General features: G+C 46.1%; 2 protein-coding genes across 5 annotated transcripts in view; one reads left to right on the top strand and one right to left on the bottom strand.

Moving 5' to 3' along the window:
* Positions 1–7372: 7372 nt before the first annotated feature.
* On the bottom strand, positions 7373–12608 carry LOC148517888 (prolyl-tRNA synthetase associated domain-containing protein 1-like). Its single transcript, XM_088478017.1, has 2 exons — positions 12469–12608; positions 7373–10343 (listed from the first exon to the last, which is right to left on the bottom strand). Exons 1-2 carry the CDS (start codon positions 12553–12555, stop codon positions 9915–9917), a joined length of 516 nt encoding a protein of 171 aa, XP_088334143.1. The 5' UTR covers positions 12556–12608; the 3' UTR covers positions 7373–9914.
* A 3510-nt stretch (positions 12609–16118) lies between these two features.
* MTIF2 (mitochondrial translational initiation factor 2) overlaps positions 16119–18921 on the top strand; it is a 36643-nt gene continuing 33840 nt past the window's right edge. For 2 of the 4 annotated variants that reach the window (XR_015879241.1, XM_088478014.1), the window contains exons 1-2: positions 16119–16353; positions 18192–18405. Coding sequence is in view for 3 of the 4 variants with exons in the window: in XM_088478014.1 (XP_088334140.1) it covers positions 18196–18405 (210 nt within the window). In the remaining variant the exon portion in view is untranslated. The other 2 variants (XM_088478015.1, XM_088478016.1) reach the window with 2 other exon arrangements.

Raw genomic sequence — 18921 nt, 5'->3', positions numbered from 1 at the left:
AGAGTGAGATCTCTCTCTCAACTGATCGTCTTGGTGAAACCATGCTGCACTGCAGGTGGGGCAGATTTACAATATGCAAAGAGATTTAGATTTGGGAGGAGTGTTTCTAAACTGACATCTAAATTGTAATAATAAAGCTGAGCAGTATTTATGGGCTACATGTAAAAGCAGCCAGTATTTACCCCACATGTAAAAAAAATGTATGTATTTACACCCCTTGCATTGCAACATGGTTTGTTCATGTTCACAGTTGAGAGAGATATCTCACACTGGGCCTAATTCAGAGCGCTCGCTCTGAATCACGGCCCTCCTACCTAAAATTTGAGCGGCCTCCTGGCCGCTCGCATAGCTGTGGGTGACCACCCACAGCTTATGCGAGCGGCCAAAAAGATGGTCGCGATGGTCAAGACCATCGCGACCATCGGGCTTGCGACGAGACCCTGCGGTAGGGTCTCGTTGCCGCAAGCCCCAGTGGACTTTCTGCACTATTAGAGCAGGAAGTCCACCTACTGACATCACTAGTGATGTCAGTGGGGCCGGCCCCAGATGGTAGGCGTTCCCATGGGAACGCCTCCGTCTGGGCAGCAACGCCCCCGGCACACCCACCAAAGGGGGCGTGCTGTCACTCGCCATCGACAGCATGCCCCCTTTGGTGCGAGACCCATAGCGACGGCTTGGCCGTCGCTATGCGGGTCTCGCGCATGCGCACCACGGAGCTCCCTCCGTCGTGCGCATGCGCACTAGGACACCATCGACCCGCTTGCGAGCGGGTCTGAATCAGGCCCACTATTCCCAACTCTGAATCAGGCACAAAGTACACCTAATTTAATTGGATTTCTGCATTAGACTATAGGGGAGATGTATAAAATGTTCGAGAGAGATAAAGTGGAGAAGTTTCCCATAGCAACCAGTCAGCTCCTAGCTATCTTTAACTAGCACTGTAGCTGATCGGTTGCTACAGTATGGGCAACTCTCCACTTTATCTGTAATAAAGGTTTGCTACATCTCCCTCCTTCCCCCAGTCCCCTTGATTATGCTTGTTTTCATGCAGTGGCACCTTTCCTTGTGGCCTGCAGCATTAAGTAATATTGGGCCTGATTCAGCAAGGATCGCAGTTGCTAAGACACACGCAAACGCAGGCGTGCATAAATTCTACACTGTGATATCATACGCAGCTTGAGGCCTCAGTATGGGTCCGACGGTACTTGATTGCACCAATGTTTTCGCAGTCTTGCTAACCATATTACAGATGTGCGCGTAGGTGAAGTGGGCGTCCTTATGTAGTACTGCGGCGGCATTGCGATCGCTATGAATTAGCATACTATCGCAGTTGAACTGCGTAAGTACGCTATATTGTGATCCGTCGTGAATCAGGCCCATTATTGCTTGTAGGGAGTACTTCACTGCTGCCGAGACTGCACAGAGATCAACAATCAGGCACCCCTAATCAAACTACAAGCATCACTGAGGGTGAGATGTATCAAAGCTTGGAGACAGACTGCACAGGGATCAACAATCAGGCACCCCTAATCAAACTACGAGCATCACTGAGGGTGAGATGTATCAAAGCTTGGAGACAGATAAAGTGTAGAGGGATAAAGTACCAGCCAATCAGCTTCTGTCATTGTTCAAAATGGCAGATAGGAGCTGATTGGTTGGTTCTTTATCTCTCTCCAAGCTTTGTTAAATCTCCCCCCCCCCCTTATTATTTAAGTGAAGAGAAGTTAACGTCTCATCTGTTGGAAATAAATAAACATTAGCTCTGTCAACGGGACTATGCAGACGCAGTAGGAATACTACTTACAGCATGCTAACAGTGTCGGCATTATAATTTTAAACATGATGCTTTACAATCATGTTAAAATTTATAATACTGGTAAACATGCTGTAAGTAGCATTACTACCCAGTCAGCATTATCCTGCCAACAGCGTTAATGTAGACCAAATGTATGTATCCTCTCATCTGCACGGAACAAAACTAAAATTTTTATGTACCGTATATACTCGAGTATAAGTCGACCCGAATATAAGCCGAGGTACCTACTTTTACCCCCAAAAACTGGGAAAACTTACTGACTCGAGTATAAGCCTAGTGTGGGAAATGGCAGCAGCTGGTAGTGCCCCCAGTAGTAATTCCCCCTGATTGTGCCCCCAGTAGTAATCCCTCCTGGTAGTGCCCCCAGTGGTAATCCCCCCTTTCAGTGCCTCCAGTAGTAATCCCCCCTGGTAGTACCCCCAGTAGTAATCCCCCCTTTTAGTACCCCCTGTAGTAATCCTCCCTTGGTAGTTCCCCCAGTGGTAATCCCCCCTTTTAGTGCCCCCTGTAGTAATCCCCCCCGGTAGTGCCCCCTGTAGTAATCCCCCCCTTGTAGTTCCCCCAGTGGTAAACCCCCTTTTAGTGCCCCCTGTAGTAATCGCCCACTGATAATGCCCCTTGGTAGTGCCCCTGAAGTAATCGCCCCCTGGTAGTGCCCCCTGTAGTCATCGCCCCTTGGTAGTGCCCCCTGTAGTCCCCCCCCCCCCCCAGTAGAGAGAGACGTGAAAAGAAAAAAAAAAAAAACACTTACCTTAATCTCTCGCTCCTGGTCCCGCCGCTGTCCGCTCCTCCGGCCGCTTTGCATGGGAGAGACGTCGTCATGACGACGTGTCTCCCATCACCCACTGCGGGAGCCGGAAGATGGCTCCCGCAGTGGGAGCAGCAGCAGCCGCTGAGAGTCTGACTCTCAGCGGCTGCTGATTACACCAAACACGCAGCTGTCGGCTCCGGCGGCTGTGTGTTTAGCAGTGTGTAGTGCTGACCGAACTCCGTCCGGTCAGCACTACACTTGACTCGAGTATAAGCCGAGGGGGTACTTTTTCAGCACATTTTTTGTGCTGAAAAACTCGGCTTATACTCGAGTATATACGGTATATTTACCATTTATTTGCTGCATAGAAGGAAAAAAAAAATGCAAATGCAAAAGTTTAGGCGCCCGTCAGTCAGTACTTAAGTTAAGGCCCCCATACACAGTGCAATTCAAAGTTGGTGAGATGTGTTGTACGATTGCCCTTGAAATTTTTCATAAGATGTAGTGAAATGGTGTACGATTGATCATAACGATCATAGGATAAGATGCATAGGAGTGTATCACATTGTACTCAAAAGATCGTAGATCTCTCTGCAAAACCATCTGATCTGCGATCCAACTAGAGGATGGCGGGGACGCGTATCGGGGTCGCAGAACACACAAAAAACACCTATTTTCATACGATTGGTCTGTGCAACCTGTCGAAACTCTCATCGGGTAATAAATCGTATGGGCACCATTAGATTCTGTCCAGTCTTGTTTTAAGGGCCGTATTTCCCCCACTTGTCCTTGCAGAGATCTTAGCTCGGATTTTCTCACATTCACTACACGCTTAAGATTTTCAGTCATAATCATCTCTGGTCATTGTAAACCACCTTCCTCCATTCTTGTGAGTACTTTTGTACATGAGTTTTAGGTGGTTGTTGTTTTTTTTTTTTTTTTTGTCATTGTTGAAATAACCAAACTCCTTTTAGCTTAAATTTGGGACCTGAGCCTGGGATATCATTTATAGGGTTTGCGGATATCTTACGAACCCATTCTTCTCCCCACCTGGGCAATATTTCCTATGCCACTGGCTGCCATACAAACCCAAAGTGTGACAGACTCACACACCTCTCCCTCCTTAATGGTTGGAGTGGCCAATGTCTTACCTATACTGTATATTATGTGGTTCTGTCCAAAAGTTTCATAAGTCCACAGCACTTTTTTCTGGAAATTTTGTGGATTTTCTATGGCCGGGTACACATCTAAACAACGGGCGATCTAGCTGATGGTCGGGACAAACTCTTTACGCCACCGGACCATCCAAGATTGCCTGTACACACTGTGTGACTTAATGAACTATGGAACAATACCTTGTTCCGTCCTTCATTAAACCGCACAGCCCCGCATACGATATAGTCTGCTTGGCAGTGCAGCACGGCCAACCAGAAGATTTCGTATGCGACCCATGGGAATGCGCAGTTGTGGGTATGACAAATCGTGAAGATCTCATTCTAAATGTTGCTTGGATTACTTCAGGCATTAGCTTATAGGAAAAGTTTGCGTATGACACCTCATCCATGGAGGTTACTATATGTAAGAACCATTGTACTGCGGAACATTACTCCAGTGTCACCTAAACCTACTGACCCCTCGTCCATGCAGGTCACTATATGTAAGAACCATTGTACTGTGTAACATTACTCCAGTGTCACCTAAACCTACTGACACCCCGTCCATGCAGGTCACTATATGTAAGAACCATTGTACTGTGTAACATTACTCCAGTGTCACCTAAACCTTCTGACACCCCGTCCATGCAGGTCACTATATGTAAGATCCATTGTACTGTGTAACATTACTCCAGTGTCACCTAAACCTACTGACACCTCGTCCATGCAGGTCACTATATGTAAGAACCATTGTACTGTGTAACATTACTCCAGTGTCCTCTAAACCTACTGACACCTCGTCCATGCAGGTCACTATATGTAAGATCCATTGTACTGTGTAACATTACTCCAGTGTCACCTAAACCTACTGACACCTCGTCCATGCAGGTCACTATATGTAAGAACCATTGTACTGTGTAACATTATTCCAGTGTCACCTAAACCTTCTGACACCCCGTCCATGCAGGTCACTATATGTAAGAACCATTGTACTGTGTAACATTACTCCAGTGTCACCTAAACCTTCTGACACCCCGTCCATGCAGGTCACTATATGTAAGAACCATTGTACTGTGTAACATTACTCCAGTGTCACCTAAACCTTCTGACACCTCGTCCATGCAGGTCACTATATGTAAGAACCATTGTACTGTGTAACATTACTCCAGTGTCACCTAAACCTACTGACACCTCGTCCATGCAGGTCACTATATGTAAGAACCATTGTACTGTGTAACATTACTCCAGTGTCACCTAAACCTACTGACCCCCCGTCCATGCAGGTCACTATATGTAAGAACCATTGTACTGTGTAACATTACTCCAGTGTCACCTAAACCTTCTGACACCTCGTTCATGCAGGTCACTATATGTAAGAACCATTGTACTGTGTAACATTACTCCAGTGTCACCTAAACCTTCTGACACCTCGTCCATGCAGGTCACTATATGTAAGAACCATTGTACTGTGTAACATTACTCCAGTGTCACCTAAACCTACTGACCCCCCCGTCCATGCAGGTCACTATATGTAAGAACCATTGTACTGTGTAACATTACTCCAGTGTCACCTAAACCTTCTGACACCTCGTTCATGCAGGTCACTATATGTAAGAACCATTGTACTGTGTAACATTACTCCAGTGTCACCTAAACCTTCTGACACCTCGTTCATGCAGGTCACTATATGTAAGAACCATTGTACTGTGTAACATTACTCCAGTGTCACCTAAACCTTCTGACACCAGGGGCAAGCGCAGGATTTCTAGAGGGGAGTTTCCAAATGCTTGATTTTAGAGCAAGTGTGGTCAGTCCATGAAGAGGGCATAATTATCACTTAACCAGCTATAACATACATCATACGAAGTATAGTGTATGTAATAATTCTGAACAGGACCAGCGATCACAGTAAGCCGTTAGATGTGGAAGTAAGGCCATCCTGCCTGAACTGAATGTTTTTTTTTCAGATGTGGGCATCATTCCAGATCATTTAAGCAAGTTCGGGAGTCTGGGGGAGCAGCAAAAGAACCTTGCACTGCCCTGAACATATATGTACACATTGGTCTCCTTATACACTGGATATTGTATTATTATACAGTATTAATAATTAACCATATAGTATAGATGGTCTATATCAGAGCACCCCTAACAGTGCATGTTTTCCAGATCTCCTAATTGGTGCACAAGTGAATTCATTACTGGCTCACACATTTTAAAAGATCAACAGGTGGTGCTAATTATTTCATTTTGACAATGAGGGGGATATTAAAAACATGCAACTTTAGTATTATATGCTATTTCTATTGTGGTCATCATGGTGTTGCCCGGGAAGGGAAGTTTCCAGGCAACTGGAACCACCGCTACATTTGCCTATGGACACCTTTTCCATTTAGGTCACTTATGGAAGAACCGCTGTACTCCAGCATCACCTAAACCTTCTGCAGGTGCTTTGTAGCCAGACACGGGTTCTGCTTTGTATATCTGTAGACCTTGTGTATGAACAGTTCTATCAGGGATTTTTCTTCCAGAGCTTACCAGAACTGAACAGTTCCCTCTTAAGATCCCGAGGGATTAGAGAGGTCGGAGCCATTAGTCATTCTTAATTTATTGCTAAACTAGTCCATAATTTTATGAGACCTTGAACTAAAAACATTCATGCATCAACTGGAAGGGTGCCAAAACTTTTGCACATTTGTTTTATATCTCTCACTGTTAAAATGAGCAAATAGCAACTTGGCATTAAAATGTGCAGAAATGTGCTGTGTAATTTGTACCCTACAGAGGTTGTGTTATGTTTTATCACTTAGCTAATCAGTGACGCATGCAATTACCCATGGGGCAGGCAAAATGTTATATCCTCCCACTCCCATCTTTCCAGTCCTGCCACTTAGCACCACTCTACTGAGGACCTACAGGACCCTTACCCCCACCCTGTCTGCCAGCATTTTGTAAATCTACCCTTTGTAATCAATTCAACATTTAGTCAAAAGCTTATGTACACACTGTATTATATTAGGAATATTTAAATGTTTATTATGTTACTTATGCTGGCCATACACGCTATAATTAACGGGGCGATCCGCCTGATATAGGTGGATCGCCCCGATAATTGTAGCGTGTGGGGGTGCGACCGAGGGTTAAATATTGCTCAGTCGGCCATGCCGGATTGTCCAGCATGCCCGTCCAATGCGATATTTACCGGTAAACTGTCGGCCGCATCGGGCAGTGTATGCCCAGCCGCGGCCGACAGACAGACATTTCCTGTGTTCCTTCATACGGAAGGAACAGGGAAATGTCTCCTCCCCTGGGGGCGGAGCGCGGATGTCGGGCTGATACACTGTGAGAGAAATCTCACAGTGTATGCCAGCGACATCTGCAGCTGGCAGGCTGCCGGATAAAATGTCTGTCGGTCTGACAGACATTTTATCTGGCCGTGTATGCCCAGCATTACTATTTTTGAAGCACAAAGAAGCCACCTCCTTTGAACATCGCTCTACCTGCCTATGTGGCTTTCCTACAAATCTGGGTCCTGGAAAGCACCCTCCATAGACAGCAGTAGCTCTACTAACTGTAACCAACTGGAATGTTAAACAGCTCAACATGTAATTATAATGCCGCAACAGTTAATCAGTCACCACAATGAACTGCTCAAAATCTGAAATGACCATTTATTTATAATTGTGTGCATTCTTAATTCATATACCACATAGGAGGTGGTCAGTTGGTCGACACTCAATATGTCGACAAACTATGTAGATGGGACAGTGCAAGCATGGTTGTAATGTTAAAGTATTTGACCCATGTTGGCAGTATAATTTTAAACAATCGTAAAGCATCATGTTTAAAGTTATGCTTCCGACCGGGTGACAGCGCTTTTACTAGCATAACAACTGTGTCGGCATTGTTGTGTAGACATATAGGGCCTCATTCAGAGGCGGTCGGAGGATGCAAGCGGTCGCTCAGAAACTGGGCGGCCGCTTGCATCCTGACCGCCCGCCTCTGTTGCGGTCGTTAGGCTGTGGGTTAGCACCCACAGCTCTAACGACCGCTCCGGTGATGGTCAGAGACCATCGCGACCATCGGGGCTTACGACAAGACCCTAGGGTAGGGTCTCTTGTCGTAAGCCCCGGAGAGCTTCTGGCTCTGTCTGAGCCGGAGGCTCTCCACTGACATCACTAGTGATGTCAGTGGGGCCTCCCCCAAACGGTAGACGTTCCCATGGGAACGCCTCCGTTTGGGCTGCCACCCCCCCGGCCCGCCTTCCAAACGGGGCGAGCTGTCAATCAACATCGACAGCTCGCCCCCTTTGGATCGAGACCCGCTACGACCGGCGCTGTCTGTCGTAGCGGGTCTCACGCATGCGGACGATGGCGCATGCTCTGTGGGGGGCCATCGACCCGGTCCGAGCGCATCGGCGCTAACGACCAGGTCTGTATGACCCCCATAGCTTGTAGACATTGAGTGTTGACAAACTGCATACATTCCTACCTCATAATGACCAATAACTTTCTCTCCAGCTGCCCATTTTTGAAAGGAATATTAACTAGACAGAATAAAGATATAGGAACGTTATTATATATTGTCACAATGCTGGACCTTGGCACTCACACAGTGAAATGCATGTAATGATCACAGTAGACGTAGGATGACTTATGTAAGACAGAAGTGCAGTTAGCCTTTTCTAAATCAGGGATTTCTAGCCTTTTTCAACCAAGATCTTTATAGTCTGTGACCTGCTCCACTGCCCATCGCTGTACGTATTTCTGCTTGACTTCAAGTGTGGGATCGGTCATCCCGAACGATTAGGGGTATATTTACTAAAGGTCGATTTTAATCGATTTAAAATCGATGTTGGGTTTCTGGGGCTTAATCACAGTGTTAGTAACAGACAATTTTTTATTTAGTTTTTTTAAGTATTAGTAAATGTGTGAGTTAGCTTCAGAAACACAACATCGATGTTAATCGATTTTAAATCGGTTAAAATTGACTTTAGTAAATATACCCCTTGGGGTTTTCCCGATAAGGCGTTCTTATGTCATTTCAAGCAGCATGCCTAAAATCTCCCATTCACCCTGGGCATATACCTAGACATGGCAGCATTTGCCATATCTGTCTCTCGATGGGCGAAGTTTGTACCAATAACCTGCAAACGATGGTTGTGCATGACGTAAGCAACACAGAAGGTTGTCGACATCAAGCTAGAAAATGCTGTCCAGCAACTTCATATTTCCGTAACAAGGCAGGGGCGGGTCCAGAGTGGAGAGGGATCAGTGCGTTTGCCAAAATCCCCCGCCCCCTGTAACACCTATCTGTCCATTACTGCTGGTCCCTGAATAGCAGCGCAGCCGCACATCATGCAGTGAGAAATAGGAGACTCTTGCTGCTCAGTGACCGCAGCTTTCATAGACCCTCTCGCAGCCCAGCACACAGCAGCATGGCCTGAGGGGGGGGGTGTATGGGGCTGCTGCAGGTTAAATGTGTTGCAGGGGGAGGTTTTGAAAATATCCAGGTATAATCCAGTGGTTCTCAAACTCGGTCCTCAGGACCCCACATAGTTCACTTTTTGCGGGTCACCCAGCAGGTGCACAGGTGTATTCATTACTCACTGACACATTTTAAAAGATCTACAGGTGCAGCTAACTATTTACTAGTAATTATGTGAGGAGACCTGCAAAACATGCACTGTTTGGGGTCCTGAGGACCGAGTTTGAGAACCTGTGGTATAATCAAACTGACTGAGGTACTAATTAAATCACCTGTGCTTAAGCATGGATATCCTTAAAACCTGGTCCGTTAGGGTGCCTTTGGGGCAGAGGTTGGTGATCACTGCTCTATGGTGATTCTGAACACTAGCTTTTGGCTTGGACAAATAAAATGTGACTTATAGTAACAGTACCCATGCAATGCTTTGTCATATCGAGTTGATGCAAAAAAGAAAAAAAAAAAAAATTGCCCATCTCTTAAGGGATTCTCAACTCCCGTCCTCCAGTACCATGAACAGGTCAGGTTTTGTGGATTTCGTTAATCATGCACAGGTGAGGTAATCCATTTTGTCGGGTCAGTAATTATTCCACCTGCTATCACAGACAGAACCCTTTAAAACATGACCTGTTGGGAAAACTCAAGGGTTGAGAACCACTGTCTTAAGAGAATTGCCGTGGTCTCTAAAAAAAACAACAACTGTAATTATTTACTAATCAAACTGTATTATTGTGGGATCATGTCCAGTCTTTTTCAGAAAGGTCATAAACTCATCCGGGGTAATACCCATTGTAGCAGCATTGGTCATCGGATGGAAATAAATCTTCTCGTGGCCGCCATCCAAAAATTTGGAATCCAGAACGTACTTCACGTCTCCCTTCTCGTCACAGAACAGGGCAAGCGGGGTGGCACAGCCCTGCCCAACTTTCAATTTTTCAATCATGGCAGCCTCTTCGGCAAACCTGAGGTTCCCGCTGCCAACGTTCAACTTCTTTGCCAGGTCATTCAGGTTTACCTGCCGGTCGTGGAGAACGGTCACCAGCCAAAGCCCTTTCTTCTTCTTGTCCTTCAGGAAGAGATTTTTGCTGTGCGCACCCTTCAAGTGCTGGACGTGTGGCATCATTTCTTCTACTGTAAAAACCTGCAAGACAGGACTCTGCGCCTTTAATAACAAGCAATCTTACCGCATTCACTTTGGCAGGGCCTTGCTGCTTTGTGCTGTTGGGGAATCCTGGTCCTTCCAATATCAAAGTGTCAGCCTGTGACTTACCGCTTACATCTATTCACCTCTACCCTTGTACCTCTGACCTCCCTATCCATCACACCAGTGGACAGGACAGTCTCCCACCTCACACGTCTCCTGAAATATCATGTGCTGCTTTAAAGGGCCCCATACATCTTACGGCCGATTCCTAATCCGACCAGATAAATGTTCTATTTTTAAAATGACCCTGGTTATCGTGCTTGAACCACATATCCGTAATAACAACCTTTGTTACCGTTACATGACTAGGGCTCTCATGGAGGACTTTTGATTATAGATCTATTTGTAAATGAGCCCCAGAAACATGATACATTCTGATAGTAGAGTAAAGTAAAGGGCAGACCTATGTGTTGCACAGTCCACACCGCAGGGGTTTCTCCCTTATCTGTAGGAAGCTTTCTGTATTCTGTATTAGAACCCCTAATTAGGTAGCTGGCACTAAAGCCCCTTATTGTTTTGTTCTTGTAATCTGATTTTTTTTTAAATGTAAGAAGAATGTCACCTGGTTCTTCTATTAAAATGGGGGTAAATTCTGTCCAGAATCTCAGAGTAAGAACTCACAGCACTGAGATCTCTAATGGTAACAATAAATTATGTCATTCGGCCAGGCAGTTGGGATGTAGTGGACTCAATTGGCCACAAGAAGCGCCCAGGATGGCTAATCGCGATTAACGTGAATGTTATATCCTATGGTATGCTGGGTACACGCTAGGATGACTGATCGGTCAGCAGACCAAGCGGCTGATTGGTAAGCTATACGAACTTACCAATCGGCTGCTCGATGTGTCTGGTCAGACATCACAACTGGACGGGCATTAAGATGTCCGTGTCGGCGGTCCCTGCAGCCAGTGTATGGGCGCTCGGCAGTGTTGCCTCTATACACAATGTAATGCAAAAGATATATCGGCATCGGCTGTGCTGCAGGGACAATTTTATATATCTCCGAACGACCAGCCGATGTAATCGCAATATATTGTTCAGCGATCTAACGATATATAAACAAGTGTGTACCCAGCATTAGGATTAGAACCCCTAATTAGGTAGCTGGCACTAAAGCCCCTTAGTACAGCACTGTAGAATACACTTTGTTTCAGAGTGGGACTTCCAACCAACGAATGGGATTGGTAAAGAAACCTGGCTCATTGTCTCTCGGTAGTGGATAGATCCCCTTCAGTATTTGTACCCTGATGTCATCAGTTATAGGGCCCATACACCTAAACGACCAGCATAAGATCAGATGAATGATACGTTTTCCCTACGATTCTCCCTGTGGCAAGCAAACAAATTTGTCTCTCACTTGTTTCCCTTTTAGCTTGGGATTGTATACTGAGTGCTCCCAGAAACAGCCTGGCCTGCCCTCTTCATCTGGCCTTGTCAGTTTCATTTTCAGTTTGTCATGTGTGCGCGCGCCACTTACACAAAGCACTGTATAAATGACTGATGCATTATAAACACTGGATAACAATATGAAAGATGTAGTTAGATCAGGACAACGTGAATCCAAGGGGCATCTGATGCACTATAAAGCACACCGTCCTAGAACATGTTAGACATTACAGCATTACAATGCCCAGGTGTCCCGATTTTTCTAAGCGAGGCACTCAAATCATTATTTCACAAAACTTATTTCCCCTTCATTTAAATACCTGATTAATGCAAAGTAACAAATCAAGTGGGAGTTGGTTCTATGATTTTCATTTAATTTCCATAAAAATGGGAGCCCTACATGTAACATCCAGGGTGCCTTATACGAAAGATGACGTCAGGGTACAAAAACAGAAGGGGATCTATCCACTTCCATACCAAAAATACACCTAACCATTCATTAGTATAGTGTGACAGCGCCCTCATGTGGCCATATGCCATAATAAAACGTGGCTCTACAAGCATCACACTATGTTCACTGCCCAGTAGCCCCCATGCTTCTAGTCGTCTACTGCGTGGTTCCCATCCCAGCCATGTGAGCATTGCGTAGGGGTCACACAGTGCAGTCTGGACCCACCTCAGGGTGCTCCACACACACAGGCTGGATGTCTAGCTCCTGGAGGTATTGCTGCAGCTCTTCCCTCAGAGACCGGGACACAGACATGCTGCCAGTGCCTGACCAGCTCTGCTGTCACTGTCAGGTTCAGCTGCCCACACATGGGCGTGGCCATGAAGGAAAGTTATTTTTTTTTTTTTTCTGTAACGAAACTTTATTATACTTTGCATTACTGGACGAAGCTAGATTTGCCATGCTATTTTAAAAAAAAGCTAAAACATTACTAAATAGTGCAATGCATGCATGAAGCATTTCACTATGAGACACTGTTCAGGGATCTGAAATTGCAACCACAGCAGTAGGGGCAGATTTAGAGATGGACGGTATCGCACAGCTGCAAGGAAGCTGCTGTGCAATTATGTCTAAATGCAAATATAGCAGGAGGTGTCTGTAGGAAATTGACACCACCTGCATGCGCCTGCGTTCCGACTCCCGAGTGCAGCGTCCGTAGACGATGCCTCAGATCTCCGGTCGCTATGGTTGCAGCTTTGGCCAGGCTTCCGACGGAACTGGACAGCCAGGTCCAGGAAATCTGCGTCCGCCGACACAGACCCTGGGCTCAGCACGCCTCTAAAGCATGGACAACACATCCCCGTTTTGGAGAACGGTTCCTAACACCGCCTCCCAAATGCTTCAGCATGTCATGCTGCAACTAAGGGGGGTCTGCAAGTACATGCACAGAACGGGTCCTGCGCAGACCCAGTAATATATTGGAGATGTACACAAGCCATCAAGTTTGTGTATATCTTTGAATTGGGGCCTAGGTCAGGTGCCCCGTTCAGTAGCCAAAACACTGTATGTTCCTACTTCTGGCATAAGGTATTAACCAATAGCAAATATTATTTTATTGCTGCTTATCACTACAATTTACCACTAAAGCTGAACTTGCCACTTCTCCAGGCCAGTATGGAGGCAAAAGGGCATGAGTGTCAGAGTTAGGGATGTTATACGTCCCGGTTTTTCCGGAATTGTACCAGAATTGGGGTCTGTGTCCCGGAAATATTACGCTTTTGTGGGAGAGGGTGGCTGGAGGGACAGCTGTGAATGCTGTCACAGTGAGGGCAGAAGGTGGGTAGAGGCCATACAGGAGACAGGAAGAGGTGATGCGTACCAGTGGCCCTTGGCAGCATGGGTGGTTGAACGCACACCAGGCCTCATCACAATGCACACCAAGGAGTGCGTATATCAACCAAGAATGGAATATCTATTACATTTATATAATAAGAGAGCAACAGACTCATCTATTAAACAATAAGACATTTTTCGTTCGCTGCAAATGTTTAAACCACGAACAGCTATTTATCATTCAACCAAAACAGTAGTTAAGGTATTTTACTGACAGTTACCATTAGGTTTGATTTGACATATTTGTTATATATGAAATCTTGAACTCCAGCTGCACTTCAGTCCTCCGGCATCTGGACCAGGGGATGGTTTTTACCTATCATGCGCCTAATTGCAACCAGCAGTTGAAAGCGGTTCCAGCAAATGGCTGGTGTAGGGCCCGTGGGGTCGCAGCATTCAAGATCCCCCGACAGCCCGTCCATGGCAGGACGAGGAAAGGATCATCAGGGAAGACCATTGCGCAGGCAGACCCTGACACCCGTCCAGCGCTCCTACGTACGTAAGCATATACCATCTGACACAGTGCAGGCCGCCGCTAACATCAGGAGCCCCTCGGGTCAGAAGACTGTAGGTGACCACAGGTCCAGCAGGGGAAACGTGCCGGTCAAGACCTGCACGAACAAGGGGCCCCCTGAAAGGGTTAACCGACTTCCCCCTGAGCCAGTCACATACCACATAGACTAACAGGAGTAATTTTATGTGGACATAATGTAATTATATGTATATATAGGCGGCACTCCAGAGACTTCTACTTCCGTGAACAAATGTGTTTTATTTTCAACATTTCGGCGTTACATCCCCTAGATCAGGATAAACACATGGGGGGAGGGTCCCAAAGCATATTCTTGCACCTGGGCCCACCACTCTCTAGTTCCGCCACTGCAAGGAGGATAGTGCTAAGCCAGGGGGTCTTCAACCCGTGGCCCGCCAACCGGAGGGAGCTGTTCCCCGCGGCCATCCAACAGGCATTTGCCGGGCACCCGCTGAGATTTTGTTACCAGCAGGCGCCCGGCTCCTTACCTGCACCGCCAGCCGGAGGCTGGAGCTCACTCCTGAGCTCCGGCTTCTGGCTCCCGCAGTGTGTGCAGTGCACTATGGGAGAGACGTCATGACGTCTCCCATAGTTCAGACAGAAGAGCAGCTGGGCGGACCGGTCACAGCAGATGCGGGAGCGGGGTTTAAGGTAAGTAAGTAGTTTGGCTTTTTTTTTGTAAGCGGCTTCACTACTACTAGGGGGCATTACTATTAGGGGCTCTTACTAGGGGTATTGCTATTAGGGGCACTATTACTAGGGGTATACTATTGGGGGCACTACTACTAGGGGGCATTACTATTCGGGGGGGCATTTCTATTAGGGGCACTACTACTAGAGGGCATTGCTATTAGGGACACTATTACTAGGGGTATTACTATTGAGGGCATTACTATTAGGGGCACTAGTACTGGGGGCACTGCATAAGGGGCACCACTCCTTGGAGCACTACATAAGAGGCATTACCACTACTGGGGACACTGCATAAGGGGCATTACCACTGTGGGCTCTACATAAGGGGCAGCACTACTGGGGGCACTGAATAAGGGGTACTACCACTACTGGGGGCTCTACATAAAAGGCATTACCACGGTGGGCACTGCATAAGGGGCAATGCACTACCACTACTGGGGGAACTGCATAAGGGGCACCACTACAATAGGCATTGCATTAGGGGCACTACTGGTGTGGGCATTATGTGTATTGGGGCACTGCTACTGTGGGCATTGTGTATAAGGGGCACAAAGGTGGGTATTGTGTAAAAGGGGAACTGCTGTATGTCATACATGAATAAGGGACATGACAATGTAGTGTAATGTGAATTGGATGAATCAAGATTGTGCTACGTACAGCTTAGTGTCCCTCGGGCTTCGTTGAATTTTTTAATGTGGCCCACACTGTGTAAAAGGTTGAAGACCCCTGTCCTAAGCAATGTGCAAGGGGAGGGAAATTGAATAATCAACTACTGACCATCGGCTCCCTGCTATAGATGGCACGGAAACATCGGCTATCTACCATTGATGTCAAACCCAACAATGGTCGCTAAGCATTGATGATCGATCCTCTAACCCGGGTTTTGTGATTTAGCCACACCCCCTTATAGCCTACAGGGGGGATTTGTTTGATGAGCCACACATTATGCCCCAATCTAACACTTGTTATCTACGACTAATTATATCATGAGGTGGTTCTCCCTCAAGTCAATGTGTTCAAGTAGTAGCCAGCATATAAGATTCACTCATACAAAAAAATGTAGCTCAATGTTGCGTTTTATTACGTCTGCCCGACTCAAAAGTGGACGACCTCTCTTCATTTCACCCGAAACACGAGGTACACCAGTGAATTAATTTCTTGTCTTTAATATGGACGCCATGTTTCTGAGGCCCAATAGGCTAAGCTTCTCATAGGCTAAAATCAGGAAGAAATATGGACCTGCCAGTACCTTACGTCGCCGCACTACTGCACCTTTTCCGTCTCAGCTTCAGCCACCGTGGGGTGCGGGGTCACGGGGTGTACGGTAGAGCGGTGTGCTGTTGTAAGACAAGCGGGTATAAAATACAGTTTTGCCTCTAGCGTTTTGCTGCCAGTGCTCACAGAATAGTTTCCTCGTCCTGGCGTGAAGTAAAGGAAGACGGGAATGACGTAAATCACGTAAGAGGTCAGCATGTTCTCTATAAAGCTGCAGACAGGTAATGTGACTGGTGCCGGGTTGTACATAGATTAAGGTACTGTGGGCTGCAGGAGCTAACAGTAACAATATCCTGCTGTATATATAGCAAGGCTCAAGCTATCCACAGCTGTATAGTCATATGTTTATAGATATCTATTTTGCCTGGCTCTGAAGCACGCTGGTACTTGTAGTTCCACCACAGCTCGACCAAGATATAGGATGCATAATCCTTCCTGTATAGTTATGGCCCATTAAAAAAAATATACATTACCAACCCATAATGTCACATATGTTTTGTAAACTGGATACTTGTTTATCATTCAGATGCTCCCATTGAGATGAGCTGCACAGGATGCTGCTTCGTGTCCTCCCCTTCTCTCTCTCTCTTCCCCTCCCAGTTATTTAGATCACATGTTCTCAAACTCGGTCCTCAGGGCCCCAAACCGTGCATGTTTTCCAGGTCTCCTCACAGATTCACAAGGGAACTAGCTCCACCTGTGGATCTTTTAAAATGTGTCATTGAGTAATGAATACACCTGTGTACCTGCTGGGTGACCTGGAAAACGTGAACTGTGAACTGGGGTCCTGAGGACCGAGTTTGAGAACCTCTGATTTAGATAATATTTCAGTCATTTGCATAAGTCCCTGCACCAGTGGAGCTTGCAATCTATATTCCCTACCATGTGTACCCCCACTAGAGTTCACTTCATGTCAAAATCCAATACCTAGATGGGTTCGGCAGTATGTTTTTTGGCTTGTGGGAGGAAACCGGGGCACCCAGAGCAAACACGGGAAGAACATACAAACTCCAAACAGATGGTGGGAATAGACCTCAAGATCTCAGTGCTTTGAAGACGTACTGCTAACCTGTATGCCACACATGTTGCCCACACCTTGTATAACCCAGGCCGTTCATGATGGGGATAAACTAATCAGAATGTCAAGGGGAGCAGAAGTTGTCGTTTCAAGTTAGGCGGCATCCATGTAATTGATCAGCATTGTAAAAAAACAAAACACATTTATATTTCCCTGCTTTTAAACAGTCAACAAATAAATAAACAGGAGTCCCAGGCACATATTGAAGGTGCCCACACACATAGCGATCTGCACACGATGAGCCAATGTGTACGATTTGTGTACAATTTCCCTTGAAACTCTCCCCGGCAGCTCAGCACACGATCTCCACACGATCTGCACACGATTTGGTGTCCAATCTTCATACGATCTCTCCTGCATCCAGACTGTAACAGTGCATCGCCTCCTAGATTGTCAGATCTGCTCTCTGAAGATGCGATGTGCGACCTACAGGGACGCGCATCGCATCGTGATCGTGAGTGGGGACTAATGATTTCCTCACGATTTTGGCATATTTTACACGATCTGTCGTTCCAATGCGTTGGATTCGGCCAGATCAGGTAAAATATTGCTATGTGTGTGGGCACCTTTACTCTGATCTTAAAATTGAGATTAATAATGATTCACCATATATAAATTGATGGTGTGGCTGAAGTGTGGATTAGGAAACACCTTGGAGGACAATTAATTATGTAAAATTGCCAGTTATTGTCCTTTCAGAGATATCCCAATGTGTAGAATGTTCAGCATTTGTAAACACAGCTGATACAGTATATTACTGGCTGTACACTTGCCACGTGTCCGTGTTTGTGTGTAACGTTTCTTGTGACACAATACAAATTTATAGTAATTGAAAATAATTGAAAGCCGCCATTTTGAAAGTAGGCTATGCTGTGTATGGCCAGGCTGGTGTCAGAAACGCATAATTGCCCACATGTGAAATAAAACAAGTATTACTGTTTAACTCTTCCAGCATTGAATTACTGCTTCTGTCCCTCGCAGGAAAATGAACAGGAATATATTACTGCGGATAGAACGTGCGGTGAAGTTCCACAAGGCGCATCAGCCTCTACATACACTGTGCCTCCGAAATGCATGGAGATGGAAATGGAGACCGCTAGATTCTCAGTCTGCGCGCTCTATCCAGCAATGCCCTCAAGCAAGCCCATTCCTAAATATGGCCCTACTGCAGTACCGCTCCTTGTCTTCTAAGCAGGTATTACATCTGTCTGTCTGTGATCGTGCAGATAGAAATTATTCCAGAGTGTAGATTTACTAAAGCTTCTAAAAATTAAAAGGTGTTGAACATAGCAACCAATCAGATTGTAGCTATCATTTCTCTATTGCATTCCAGTAAATGATAGAATCTGATTAGTTGCTAGGCAACACATCTGCTTGTCTGTTGTAGAAGCATTAGTAAATCTACCCCCAGCACGCAAGAAGACTGACTCATGATTGTCTTAATGGGGGCGATTCAATTCAGTGGGAGTTGAATAGAGCCAGGAGCTATTCAATTGACTGCACTGTTAGAGCGACTAAATGATTTCTTTTCGCACCCTCCTGAGGATGCTAAAGTGCCGGCCATAAGGCTGTTTTCCGGCTTAGCGCGGTGCTAACAGACTCGCGGCTGCCACTATAGTCAGAGAATACCGATTCTCGCGAATAAGCACTCAGTTGCAAAAATGGCATTCCCCGACTTAGCGTGTAAGTGTCGGACTACACTGAATTGATT

The sequence above is a fragment of the Taudactylus pleione genome, unplaced genomic scaffold (assembly GCF_031769625.1).
Source record: "Taudactylus pleione unplaced genomic scaffold, aTauple2 ptg000206l, whole genome shotgun sequence".
In the NCBI taxonomy this organism is placed as follows: domain Eukaryota; kingdom Metazoa; phylum Chordata; class Amphibia; order Anura; family Myobatrachidae; genus Taudactylus; species Taudactylus pleione.
Note: the sequence above shows the minus strand (reverse complement) of the source record. Positions and strands in the feature narration are given on the sequence as shown.